At 37.5% G+C, this 13,268-nt stretch overlaps 1 protein-coding gene across 2 annotated transcripts; it reads left to right on the forward strand.

The window, feature by feature from the left end:
* The first annotated feature begins 2,808 nt into the window (after positions 1–2,808).
* Positions 2,809–12,979, forward strand: LOC149265935 (WRKY transcription factor 6-like). Of its 2 annotated transcripts, none has more exons than XM_089394321.1 (5): positions 2,809–3,020; positions 3,105–3,254; positions 3,353–3,691; positions 12,023–12,136; positions 12,246–12,979. In XM_089394321.1, exons 1-5 carry the CDS (start codon positions 2,994–2,996, stop codon positions 12,729–12,731), a joined length of 1,116 nt encoding a protein of 371 aa, XP_089250447.1. In that variant the 5' UTR covers positions 2,809–2,993; the 3' UTR covers positions 12,732–12,979. The 2 variants fall into 2 exon arrangements, with proteins under 2 accessions (XP_089250447.1, XP_089250449.1); XM_089394323.1 differs by having other exon boundaries at positions 3,407–3,691.
* Positions 12,980–13,268: the final 289 nt, after the last annotated feature.

Genomic DNA, 13,268 nt, shown 5'->3' on the forward strand with positions numbered 1-13,268 from the left:
TTCTGAAATAACTTTTGTGAAAAATCGTTAGGTTAAATTTATGGTTGAATTCCAAAATAAAACACATGAAAAGTTAAAATATTTTTTACAATATTAATTTTAATTAATTTGGCTTTTTTTTCATTTAAATAATATTTCATGTTTTTACTTTAAAGATATGAAAGGTTTTACTCAATTTGTGTTCCTGTGGGATTCTCTACATTGGGAAACTAGTGGCTTCATTAACCAACGAATCCAAGAACATGCAACAAACATTAAGTACAATTGCTCTCGTTCCTCAACTTTAGTTGTACATGTAGAGAAATCTTCATTGAGGATTTTCAAGTCATCGCAATGGTTGATCACTTCCATCATACGAAGCTAAAAGAGGCCATTGAGAATTGAGAAGCATCCAAGAACATGCAACAAGCATTAAGCACAATTTTTCTCATTCCTCAACTTTAGCTGAACATGCAGAGAAATCTCCATTGAGGATTTTCGGGTCATCGCAATGGTTGATCACTTCCATCATACAAAGCTAAAAGAGGCCATTGAGAATGAGAAGCATGCAATCAATCTCAATAGGTAGGGTTGGAAATTAAGTAGGAAGTAAGAGTTGGATTCATGCCCTCTCTTCTTCATTGTTTTTTTGTTATCTTATTTTTTTTAATATATATATATATATATATATATTTCAATTCTATTTTTTAGTCTCTAATCATTTTTGACTTTCTTAATTAATTATTTCTCCTGATATCTTAATATTACATAATAATATTTAAAACTAATGGTAGAATAATATGAAACTTATTTTTATAATTAATATACATATATACATGTACAATTCCTTTATAATTAAATATTGATTTAATTTAATTTATTTTAGCCAATTTAATTTTAAAAAAATCAATTTAATTTAATTAAAAAAATCAATTTTTCTAAACTGGTAATTCCTATCCGCGAATTCTTATTGGCTAATTTCCAATGGTTAATATTTATTTTGTAATTAAATATTAGTTTAATTTAATATCAAGATAATAATATTTTTTTATTATTTCAATTCTTCTCATGATGAACCACGCCAAAAAATTCTCTTATGTGATTTCTAGGGAAAGACTTTGCTTAATTCATTATGCTTGAATACATAAACTCATTTTTATTTCAATTCTTCTAATTAGTTTTATTTCGATTCTTATAATAACTAATTTTTAACATATTTAAATATTTTGATAAATTGATTTTTCACCCTTGTCCTCACAATGAACCACATTATGATTCCAAATATCAACCAAATTTTGATAATGTGATTAATCCCAAAGACAATCTCATTATCAATCATTTTCTTTAAAATTTACATTACAATTAATAATTATCATCTTACCTTATTACTTAAAATTATAATTTTCATTTTCATATATATACAATTTATTAAATAAAACTCAATATATCATCCTATCTTTGTATAAATAAATAACTTTAAATAAAAATCTTAATTCAATATCAACCTGCATCTAATACTCACCCTGCCATAAAAACAATTGTGATGACAGGGATATAAAATTCTTCCCTATCGTTTCTCTTTAAATGGATTTTTTTTTTTTTTTTAAATGGATTTTTTTTTTTTTAAACCACCCTCCTATCCTTTCTCCTTAGGTGGAATTTAATACTACCTTATCAATAAAATATCTGGTTGGCTCTTCTCCTCTCACCTTAGGTGGAATTTAATACTACCTTATCAATAAAATATCTGGTTGGCTCTTATCCTCTCATGGGTCACTCTCCTTTCTCCTTCTTTAACCTACATGACAAAACGTCCCCACATTCCACATACATTTCTTGGATTCATATCTCCTCTTGTGGAAAGACGCTAACAGTGCATTATTGTTGATGTCTTGCCTTTTTAAAGAAACAACACAACGAACACACATTTCACATCCAACAAAGACTACCCGTGCTTCCTATCTTCATCATCTGTTTTCGTTCATTTTTTCGATAAAAGGGCCGTGGTTTGCAAGGTGATCGACGATCATTTCGGGCTAGAAAATTAATTGCTACTTAAAATTTACAGCGATATACAGCAGCATTTAATACTACCGTGCAGTACAGGGTGGTTAACAATGGACGAAAAGCTACTGGCATAGTATATATCGCTGTAGTTTTTTTTAAAATCTAATGGTCGGTCTATTTTTTTTTTTCAATTCTAATTGTTCAATGTTTTAAGATATTTTTGGTATATATTTTAGTTAAATTTGTTCAAAATCTAATAAGAATATGTTAGGTTTAAACTTAGCACTGCACAATCCAAACCCTAAACGATGAGAGTATCTCAGAATCTTTTTAAAAATATTAACCTTTATAATTTTAAATAATATAAAATTATAATTTCAATATATATATATATATATTTAAAAATAGTTAAAAAGTACATAAAGTCTTGGATAGAAAGTGATTCTTGTTTTAAAATATTTTTTGATGTGAAATCACTAAATCAATTTTTTTTCCAGATTGAACCTATGGTTGAAAATATAATCTTACCAAACTTAAAAAAATAGTTAAAAATGTGAAATCACTAAATCAATTTTCTTTCCGGATTGAACCTATGATTGAAAATATAATCTTACCAAACTTAAAAAAAAATAGTTAAAAAAAACTGCATAGATCAACTGAGTCAGCTACCATATTAAGTCGATCCTCTAATGCTTCTAGAGGAACTGACTCACTGCTGCTGGCTTGCGATTACTGCGGGCCCGATATTCAATGAAAAAAATCTAATAATAATAGAGGCTAACAAAAACACTGACTTTATGGCTCGACGTGACCGGTCATGTGCGTTGGTAGTGACGGCCGCGGAATTTTTACCTGAAGAATAGGAAGGGCTAATTAGGAATAGGTCGCAGGAGTTCGCATGTCCAAGGGCTCGCCATGCCAATTACGAATTTCATGACATCATACATTGATAAATATGTCACAAAGGGCCTCTCCCCCGATTTCGCTCGCAGGCAGTAAACATTTCAATGGAGATGGAAGGTCACAAGAAAACGGTATTTTCAGGGATTTTTTCACAGTTCTTTGTTTATTCATGTTTGTTTCTTGCAAACCGCATGGTTTGAAATTATTTTGTGCAGATCACTATGGTTGTGGACAAGATAAATCTCATAAACGAAGATAATCTGAAGCTCAAGTCTATGTTGAAGGACATGAGTAGTAAATATAACGACTTGCAGATGCATATCAGGTCTCTGGTTGACCAGCGGAAGGGATTTTGTGGAAGCCAGGTACACTATACTGTTTTGGGAAGTTAACTTGAGTTTCGGATAATTAGGTTTCATGGGTGTCCAAATTTGTTAACACGGTTCACCTTCTGATTTCGTAGATGTTCAATCCAGATCATCCAGGCACTGATGTGTTGTCTGCTAGGTACTCCAAGGGTGCAGCTGTCCCCCAATATGATCAGTGGGATTGCCATGAACGAGGATGGGAAAAGGACAATAAGATTGCCAAATTTATGGACGAACAGCAGCTGCCTTCCAGCAAGAGGACAATAAATTATTTCGAATCGGCACAGATTGAGAATCGGATCAATTCGTCCACCGATGATAGCCCCTATCGTCATAAGAAGCCGCCGAACAAGAAGCATCACGTTCTGAGCAGGAGATTGACGGCCGTGCCCAAGAAAATCGTATCTGTGCGGACAGTATCTGAGCCATCCCTGGTAATGATCGATTTTTGTTACGTAGAATTTATGTGAACAACCCTAAACCATCTAAACACGTTACCATTATTTATTGGGTTATTGTGTTATTATCAGTGAGGTTATTGTGTTATTATCATTAAGGCCGGGGGATGTATATGTTAATGGCTAGATAATGTATTTATTTAAATTTAATGGTGAATATATAGAGCCTAACATTAATCAGCCAATAGTATAGTGAATATTTGTTTTTATTTATTGTGTTATTAACTTATTAATGAGAGAGGACTGTTAATATCCACAGCTTGATAATGTACTTGCTTAAATTAGGGTGGATATATACAACTCCAAAGCATTAATAAATCAATAACACAGTAAATATGCATCAGGAACTTGGCATTCACATCTAGATTTAGATGAGTTGACTAGGATCTATATTGATGCTGTTATAAATTGAATTTAACTTAATAAAATTTGTAAAAAAAAAAAAATGATAGAAAAAAATAATTAATAAAAATTAATAGTTTTTATTCATATATTAAAAAAATGATAAAAATACAATTCAATACCATATATTCTTTAGAATTATACATAAAGTAATATAGTAGTGGATCTAGAAACTTGACTTAAAATACTGCCATTAATTTGCTATACAGTTAAACTCAGACATGCATTTATGGAGTTCTCTTTGATGATAACAACTAAATTTTACAAATGTATACTCTACTACTCACTAGTCTAACTGAATATACATTTATGTGTATGTTGTTGTCGTTTTTTTTTGCTGAAGCAAGAGACGATCCTTCTATTTCATTAAAACAAAAATAATGTTACAAAATATACAAAAAACTGTCCATTTTCATGGACTCAGGAAAAACAAAGGGCATCCTGCCATAGACATGACCCCCCCTACAACAGTCATTATCAAACTCTCAAATTACACAAAAAGTTGGACTAAATGATTCTCCAACCACGTGGAAAACTCTGGTACCTTCCACCCCCACAGCCCAGAAAATCAACAACAGTCGCCACCGACCATACTTCGCGCGCCCACCACCGGCTGAGGAAAAAAACACCCCAATAAGACTTGTGGAGAAAAAGACCTGGCCCCACAAAAACAACACGGTCGTTTCTGACCGTAGATCCGGATGGCTAGATCCAATGGCTAGGAGCAATATCACATTGCCAAGATGACCTAACGTTAGTGTGTAATGGGGGCGATATTCCTTACCACCCCCCTGCCACGTGTAGGAAGCCTAATGGGATTGCTTCCAAAAATCCAAAACCATTTATTACTCAGCAGCCTTGCGATCACCTGGAAACTGCTTTGTGCACGGTTTTCCATTCTGAAAGTTGATTAAAAGGAGATTTCCGCCACTGGAAATCCCGCCAATCTAGACCGATGAACAACACGATCAATCCCAGCCATCGAATTGCTTCGCATGATCCGACCACTGACGATCCTTTCGCATTGCCTCATATTACCGAACATTAGTGCTTCCTGCTAATTAGACCGATAACCTGCACGATCAATCCCTACCGTTGAAACACGTCACATGATCTGACGGCTGAGGATCATTTCGCATCGACTAATTTCACTAAACATTAGTGTGCGATGAGGGTGGTATTTTCGCCGACCCCACCGCCACATATAGCCCTCTGTATGGAATCGCTTCAAATTTGGTAAAACCATTTCCTGCTTGTGAGGGCTGCGATCACTTGAAAACCTCTCATGGACGGAAAACCCCTGGTTTTGCGGTTGCTGAGAGTTCCCGGGATCCTACCAATCATTTCGTTTTCTCTGCCAGAAACCAGGAAGGACGAAACACCCACCAACTGGTCTTTCTTAGACGAACCAGGGCTGCCCGACTAAGTATCCACTGGAATCTCAAAAACAATGCTGACTCATTTTACTATGGTCGAAATAGAACTACAACCCCGTGAAGACCTGAAAGTAGAAAAAAATAAGAAACATAGAACACTTGAATCAATTGGATTTCGTCTCCATGGCCCTACTCCAAAACACAATCTTGTCTTCATCTGCCTGGTCATAACATTTCGCTTTTAACCTACTCTGAGGCATTTCTTGCCAGCCAAATGCAACCCTATTCTCTGTGCTGATCACCCCTTGATTGGCAAGAAGATCAGCCAATTTATTTGCCGATCTTCTTACATGTTTAAAGCTAATAGTCCGAAGGCTCTAGAGGTGCTACTAAATCCATTGAAAGCCCTAGATCAGATGCCAGTTCCTTGAGACTTTTTCCAGCCTTGTGCCCCAGCTGATCCTCTTGACTGATTTGATGATTAACTCCAAATCAGCTTCAACAATCACATTTTGCCGGTTATCCTGTTTCAGGAAATCTAAGCACTGCTCCATAGCCATCAATTCCGCCATGTTATTGGTGGCTCTTCCTAAATGACAGTAGAAGATGAAAAGTACTCCACCATTCTCATCCCTTAACACACCTTCGTAACCCGTAGAGCCTGGGTTGCCCTTTGAAGCCCCATCAATATTGAATTTCAAAAACCCCTTGGGGGGAGGATGCCAGAAGTCTTGTTCAGAATCCAGGGAGATAACTTTCCTATCCCATCCCTGAGGTATAAGTCCCTGCAGACCCAAATCTCCGAGAGTTTTCAAATCCGCAGCTGAAGGAGGGTTCTTGGGAAGATTTCGCACAATAGTGCCAACTGTTTCCTTGATTTGTTTTAAGATCTGCTCAAAGAGGTTTTGGGATGGCCTCTTTTCATTCTTGAAGGTTCTGTTGTTCCTTTCTTTCCAGACATTCCAAATAATGAAACTTGGTAGGATGGCCCATGTTGAGCTAAGAATCTCATTGTTTGAAAAGGTTCTTCTCCATCTGTTTAGGGTGTTGATGATGCTCCCTTTGTCCCTGTCAGTCTATTGGAAAATGGTGGCAAAAGAATCCCACAAACTGGAGGTGAAGATGCAATTGTTGAGAAGGTGCTCCATAGTTTCCTCTTGGGCTTCACAGAGCTGACATCTGGAAGGCCCCAGGACACCCCTCTTCCTGATATTATCCCAGGTCAGGATTTTCTTATGCTGAACCAGCCACATGAAGAGTTTAATCTTCATCCATCCTTGATGTCTCCATAGGTCTTGCCAAGTCTTATCTGGAGCTTGTGAGTTAAGGTCAAGGAGAATGAGTTTTGCTTCTTTGAGATTAAAGGTACCCTCACTTTTGTTGCCCCATCTTAGCTGATCTTGCTCCCCTGATTTCAAAATCTTCCTTTGCTCTAACATATTTTTTAGAGTCTCTGCTTTAGCCTTCAGGGGGCTTTCATCCCTGAACTCAAAGTTCCTCTAGGTTCTCCATTTTCCAATACTGTTGGTTTGGACCCAAAAGTCTTTTACTTTAGATAACCCTTTAGTATTTGTATCTTCCTTGAGATCCCTCAAGTCTTCCTTTAACAAAATAGGTTCTTGTTGCCATCTGTCCTCCCAGAATAGGGCAAGGTTTCCTTCTCTGATTTCCCAGAAGCTGTTTCCTTGGACTAAGCCCCTGTTGTCCCAGGCATTATTCCAGATGTGAGAGCCCTTATTATATCTTGACATTCTTATTAGATCATTGTTTTGCCACATGTGTGCATATTTTTCTTTCCATATCTTTGCCCATTGTGCCTCAAGATCTTTAACCCATCACCACCATAATTTAGCTCCTAAAGCCTTACTTAGAATCTTAGGATCATCCAGACCGAGTCCTCCATAGTTTTTGGGTTTGCAGATTTTTTCCCATGCTACCAAGGCCCATTTCTTTCTTTCTTCCCCCTTGCCCTAAAGAAAGTCTCTTTGCACGTTTCTAAATTGTTGCAGAACACCTTTGGGGGTTGGGAGAGCTGATAGCATGAAAACTGGGATAGATTGAAGGACAGCCTTGGTTAGCACTAACCTACCAGCCAAATTTAAAGATTTGAAAGTCCATTTCCTAATCTTATCTTGCAGTTTGCTAATCACTGGCTCCTAGATGCTCTTGTGAAAAGGCTTGGCCATTAGAGGGACTCCCAAAAATTTTGAAGGGAGGATCTCCTTTTGAAAGCCCAAAATTCTTGAAATATTTCTGTGAATAACAATGTGAGTATTAAAGAAAAAAATCTTAGATTTGGAGAGATTAACTTCCATACTTGAAGCCATGGAAAAGTCTCTCAGGGTTTGCTTATAAGTTAGAGCTTCTTTGACCGTGGGGATGCCCTGCAGCATGGTATCATCCACAAATTGTTGATGTGTTAAGGCTTGACCATCTTTAGTAAGTTGGAGACCTTTGACTTTACCGACTTCTTTAGCATGCCTGATAGATCTACCCAACCCTTCCATCATGAGAATGAAGAGAAAGGGAGAGAGTGGATCTCCTTGCCTAAGGCCTCTTGAAGGAATACAAGTCTCCAAAGGAGAACCATTAACAAGAATTGAAAAACTAGGAGAAGTTACTAGGGCCATTACCCATCTGATCCAATTGTGATCAAACCTAAAAGCCATGAGAACATTTATGATATAGTTCCAATTCAGCTTATCATAAGCTATGTCCAACTGCATGATCATTCCAACTTTCCTCTTGCTTGTTAGTGAGTGCACCACCTCATGAGCTTGAATTATGTTGTCGAGGATTTTCCTACCTTCCACATATCTAGATCGTTTGCTCGTCACGAGGGTGGGGAGAAGAGGTTTGAGTCTATTGGTCACAACCTTTAATATTATCTTGTAGACCACAATGCACAAGGCAATGGGTCTAAACCTATCAAGAGTTAGAGCTAAATCCTGTTTAGGGATCACGACAATAAAGGTGGAATTAAGCGCCTTTAGAATGATTTTGTCCCTCCTAGAGTCTTCCAATACATTCAGAACATCCTTTTTGACAATATTCCAGCAAGCTTTGAAGGAATCAACATTGAAACCATTCGGACCTGGTGCCTTACCATTTTGCATTTCTTTTAGGACCTCACTTATCTCCTCTTCCGATACTGGTCTATTAAGGTTGAAATTGTCCTCATTGGAAACCAGCTTAGGTATATGTCTTGAAATAACCCTAATAGATTGTTCCTTATCAGAACAGGATTCCCGAGCAATACCACGAAAGTGCTGAACCAGCACTACTGCTATTTCTCCATGAGAATATTACCTCCTTCATCCTTGATAGAAGAAATCTTGTTGTGAGCTCTGTTCGCCACAGTGGATCTGTGGAAAAATCTGGTATTGCGTTCTCCTTCTTCTAGCCATTGCACTCTGGATTTTTTCCTCCAAAAATTCTCCTCTTGTTTACAAAAGTTCTCCCATTCTTGTTGATACTTGATTGCCTGCTCATTTCTATTCTTATCAAAACCCTCCCTGATAATGGTTTGGTTGAGTTCCTGCATTTTTCCCTCAACAGATTTTTTTTCTTCAAAAATATTACCAAACTCCTTCTTGTTCCACTCCTTGAGCCTGAGTTTGATACGTTTTAGTTTTTTTTAAGTAGGAACATGCTTCTGCCCTGAATGTTTAATTCTTTAGCCCACCAGATGGCTATGTTGTTGGCGAAATCTCGGTGGGAAAGCTAGATGTTTTCAAATTTGAAAGGTCTATTCCTCGGGGTACCAATGCCCTAAATTTCTAGTTGCACGAGCCAGTGATCAGAGCCTCCAAAGGGGATAACTCTTACAACTATGTCCTTAACCTTGAGCATAAGATCCTCTGAGATGATGAATCTATCTAATATGGAAGCCACCTGAGACTCTCCTCCTCTTTTATTGTTCCAAGTAAAGGTATCATTACTCATAACAATATCTACTAACTTCATGTTGTCTATGAAAGATTGGAAAGAACAAGAATCTTTATTTAGAGTTCTGGTGCCCCCTTTTTTCTCCGACAAAGATTTGATCATATTGAAATAACCCCCCAAGATCGAAGGGATACTTGCATGTTTTTCCCTGAGATCCTACAGGGACTCTAAAAGCTTGAGTTTTCCATCCATTCTTTGGGGACCATACACATTCGTAACTAGGTAGACTTCCTTATCTCCCACTGGCTGTATGACCACTGATAGATAATCCCTAGCTACCTCTGCATCTATAATGTCAATTTTTTGGGGGTTCCAAAGCGTGAGAATGCCACCTGCTATATTCTCTACTTTGACTTCCAGAAACTCAAATTTATTGAGCCATTTACTGTGAATCTCTTTTATTTTCTGAATGGAACATTTAGTCTCCTGGATGAAGATTACATCCGGTGCTGCTTGTTTCATTCTATTACTAAGTAACCTTTGTTTTCTTTTACTACCTAGGCCTCTAATATTCCAAGAAGTGAACTTCATTATTAAAGATTTGTAAAGGAGTAACTGGATAAGTCTTTCATCTTACCTAAGTCTCTCATTAGCTTTCCACATTCCATCAAAAGCTCATTCTGCTTTTTCCTACCTCTTTTCTTTCCTGGGCATGTGGGTGCCAAGCCCGGTGTGGTTTTCATAGCTTTCACACCTTCGCTGCCCTGCCTTTCATGATTCTCTTGCTTTTCCAGCCCTGTGGTCTAAGTTTTCCATAAGAACAGCTGTTGAACTCTATTGAACTCCTCTGGAGGTAACGAATCCACTCCCTCCCTAGTTCCTTGTTTCAAGAAACCTTCTAGATCTAGATTCTCTTTCTCAAGAATCTCCTGTAGTTCATGGTCTTCAATTTCCATCTCACTCTGGGTCATTTCCAGATCCATCTCCAATTCTGTATCATTCATCATTTCTTCTTTTTGTTTGTTAATGGTTTGTGTTTCCTCATCCTCTTCTTCATTCTCCTTGTTCATTGAAGTGTCTCCCTTGGCCTGATCTTCTTTCGTTATCCCCTCTTCCTCTTCTAGTGCTTGAAACCTATTTTGACTAGCTTGTTGCCTTTCATTTTGATGTGTCTTCGATCCCCTCTTGCTCCCTTTTCCTCTCTGGACCACTTTGTGAAAGCTTTCAGTGTCTTTCATGGTATTGGTTTTACTATTATTTTTAGTTTTACTGAGAGGGCAATTTCTGAATAGATTCCCATGCTCTTGACATTTACGACATCTGAATGGGATGTGCTCATAATCCACCATTTGTACCCATTCTTCATCAAACACTTCCAATATTACTTCATCCAGCAGAGCTCCAGAAAGATCCATCTCTACACATATCCTTGCAAAGGATGTGTATTTTCCCCTTCTGGTGGCCTGAGAAGCTTTGACAAAATGTCCTAACTTATTTCCTATGGCAGATAGGGATTCTAGTTGCCAGTAATCTAAAGGTAGATAGTAGAGTCTTACCCAAACTGGGACCGAGGTAAAAGTTTCACGTTCTGGGACAAAATTCATGATCCAAGGTCTCATATATCAGTCTGCTGCTGCATAAATGTAAGGCCCTCCTTCAAACACTCTGTCCTTATCTTCAATGTTTGCAAAGACTATAGTAAAGAATCCCTTTGACCCAAAATGTAGTTCTATGCTTCCTTTTGGTTTCAAGTGGTATTTAATCCATGTTTGTAATGCTTTTTCAGTGGGCCATAAACCCATGAACTTACAAATGATTACATAAGTTTGCATGTGGTCCCTATGCACTTGCAAAGCAGGATCATTCAATACAACTCTAGGAGTGATAGTAGTCTTGGGTTTGCATGATCCCCTTTGAGTTTTGTCTTTTGTGCCCTGTTCCTTGTCTGCTTCCTTGCTTTCTTTAGTGTTGTTATTCTCCTTAGATTTAGAGCCCTCGTGCTCCTTTTCTTTGTTTCTTTGCCTTTCCGCTAAAGGATCTCTATCCTCTTTTATTGGTTTTTTCCTTTGCTGGCCACTGCCTGCTTGTAGGAGGGAGTGGAGCTCCCTCCTTTACGGCCTTCCATGGAAAACGAACTCTGCTAAACTGTAACCCTAGCTCCAAAATCGCCCTTGTGCTCCCGCCTGTTTTTTCAATATGTTATTGTTGTTTTCAATACATATAGTGAATTTCAATTGTGGCGCTAGTATCAAATGAGTTGAAATTTAACTAAGAAATATGTCAATATCGAGCAAACTCACTTATTTAAAGACACTCATGTCTATCAAATTCCGATTAATGTCTATATCGAATGCACTTGGGCTATCCTTAATCCAATTGTAAATTCTGGCATGGTAGAGGAAGTAAAGTAATGGTTTACTTTGCTGTTGCCCGGTCTGATAGATGGGGGAGAAATGAGACATCTCCAATGCAATACCGTTTAATGATTCTGAAATTTCCGAGGGATTCATTTAAAGTGCATGATTTCTAAGTTTGAAGAATGGAATCCTGTTTATGAAGTTGCAAAGCTCAACATGAGCACTGCATATATTATTGCTTTCCCACCATGCATAAAGAAAATGACCTCACCTGTTGTAATCAGAGAGATGATGGCTGCCAGTGGCGAAAATATGGGCAAAAGATGACAAAAAGCAATCCACTTCCAAGATCTTATTACAAATGTGCTTGGGTTCCCGGTTGCCCAGTTAAAAAACAGGTTCCACCTCGTTCTTTGTAATCTGCTCTTAGAAGTCTGGTTGACTATGAAATACATTCATGGCCGCCTATTGATATTAATATGTTAAATCATTGAGAATTTTGAACAGGTTCAGAGATGCGCGCAAGATCCCACAATTGTAATAACAACTTACGAAGGCGAACACACTCATTCTCTGAGTCCTCTGGCTATGGCTGCTATGCACGTTGGCGCATCAAACCAGCTCATTGGTGAGGGGAGGAACAGAGAAAATTTGGTTGACGACAACCAATTTATACCCTGTATTGCCAGAATATCGACCTCAAGCCCGTTTCCCACGATTATTCTCGACCTCACAGAAAACCGGCCAAACTCAGGATTATGGTTGCAGGCCCCACATTTAGAGGCAGGCAGCTTCCATCATTCAATTACACTGCCTAACAATATAGGTCAGGACCACTTATCAATCATGCAGAAATCTGTACCTTCTTTAAGATCCAAACTTCAGTGCAGCTATGGCTCTCTGCTCACTTTGGGTTCTTCAGTACTAGGGATGCCCAAGTCCCCTCGACCAGCGCAATGCACTGATGGCTCAAATCAAGAGATATTTGTGTAGACTGGTGATCTCTCCAGTAAACGTCTTAGGCTTAAATAACTAAATTACTGTTACTTTTCAAAGCAGTGCTATTTGTAACGTATTTGTAAGCCATTGTAGGCACCCTTTATATACATAGCAAACAAAAATTAAACTAGAAGCTCCAAACTGGTTTGATTTTACAGGACGGTGGTCCATTGGAATATTTGATTACATTACTGTCAATTGTTTATTTTGTATCAAAACAAAGTTTTGGCATTGCAGGGACACAGATTTGATATTCTTTAACATGTTGAAGTTAAGCACGGTTGAGCTTTTGTTTTTTTGAAGGAAAAAAAATCGCTTTTGAATTTATATTAATGAAAACAGATAGTACATCTTACTTGGTTTTTCAATTGGTCTGTATTCAAACCATTTTTATAAATAAGCGTACTTTTTTTTACTACTTAATATTATGGATCTTACCTGTTTCCATCTATAACCTTCAAAATACAAAAAAAACTATCTTTTAACTTACAATATGTGTTCTCCTCTTTACATGGTCTTGTAGTAATGGTT

This window comes from Pinus tabuliformis, chromosome 6 (assembly GCF_031772625.1).
Source record: "Pinus tabuliformis cultivar Carrire ecotype Pingquan chromosome 6, CPIR1, whole genome shotgun sequence".
Lineage (NCBI taxonomy): Eukaryota > Viridiplantae > Streptophyta > Pinopsida > Pinales > Pinaceae > Pinus > Pinus tabuliformis.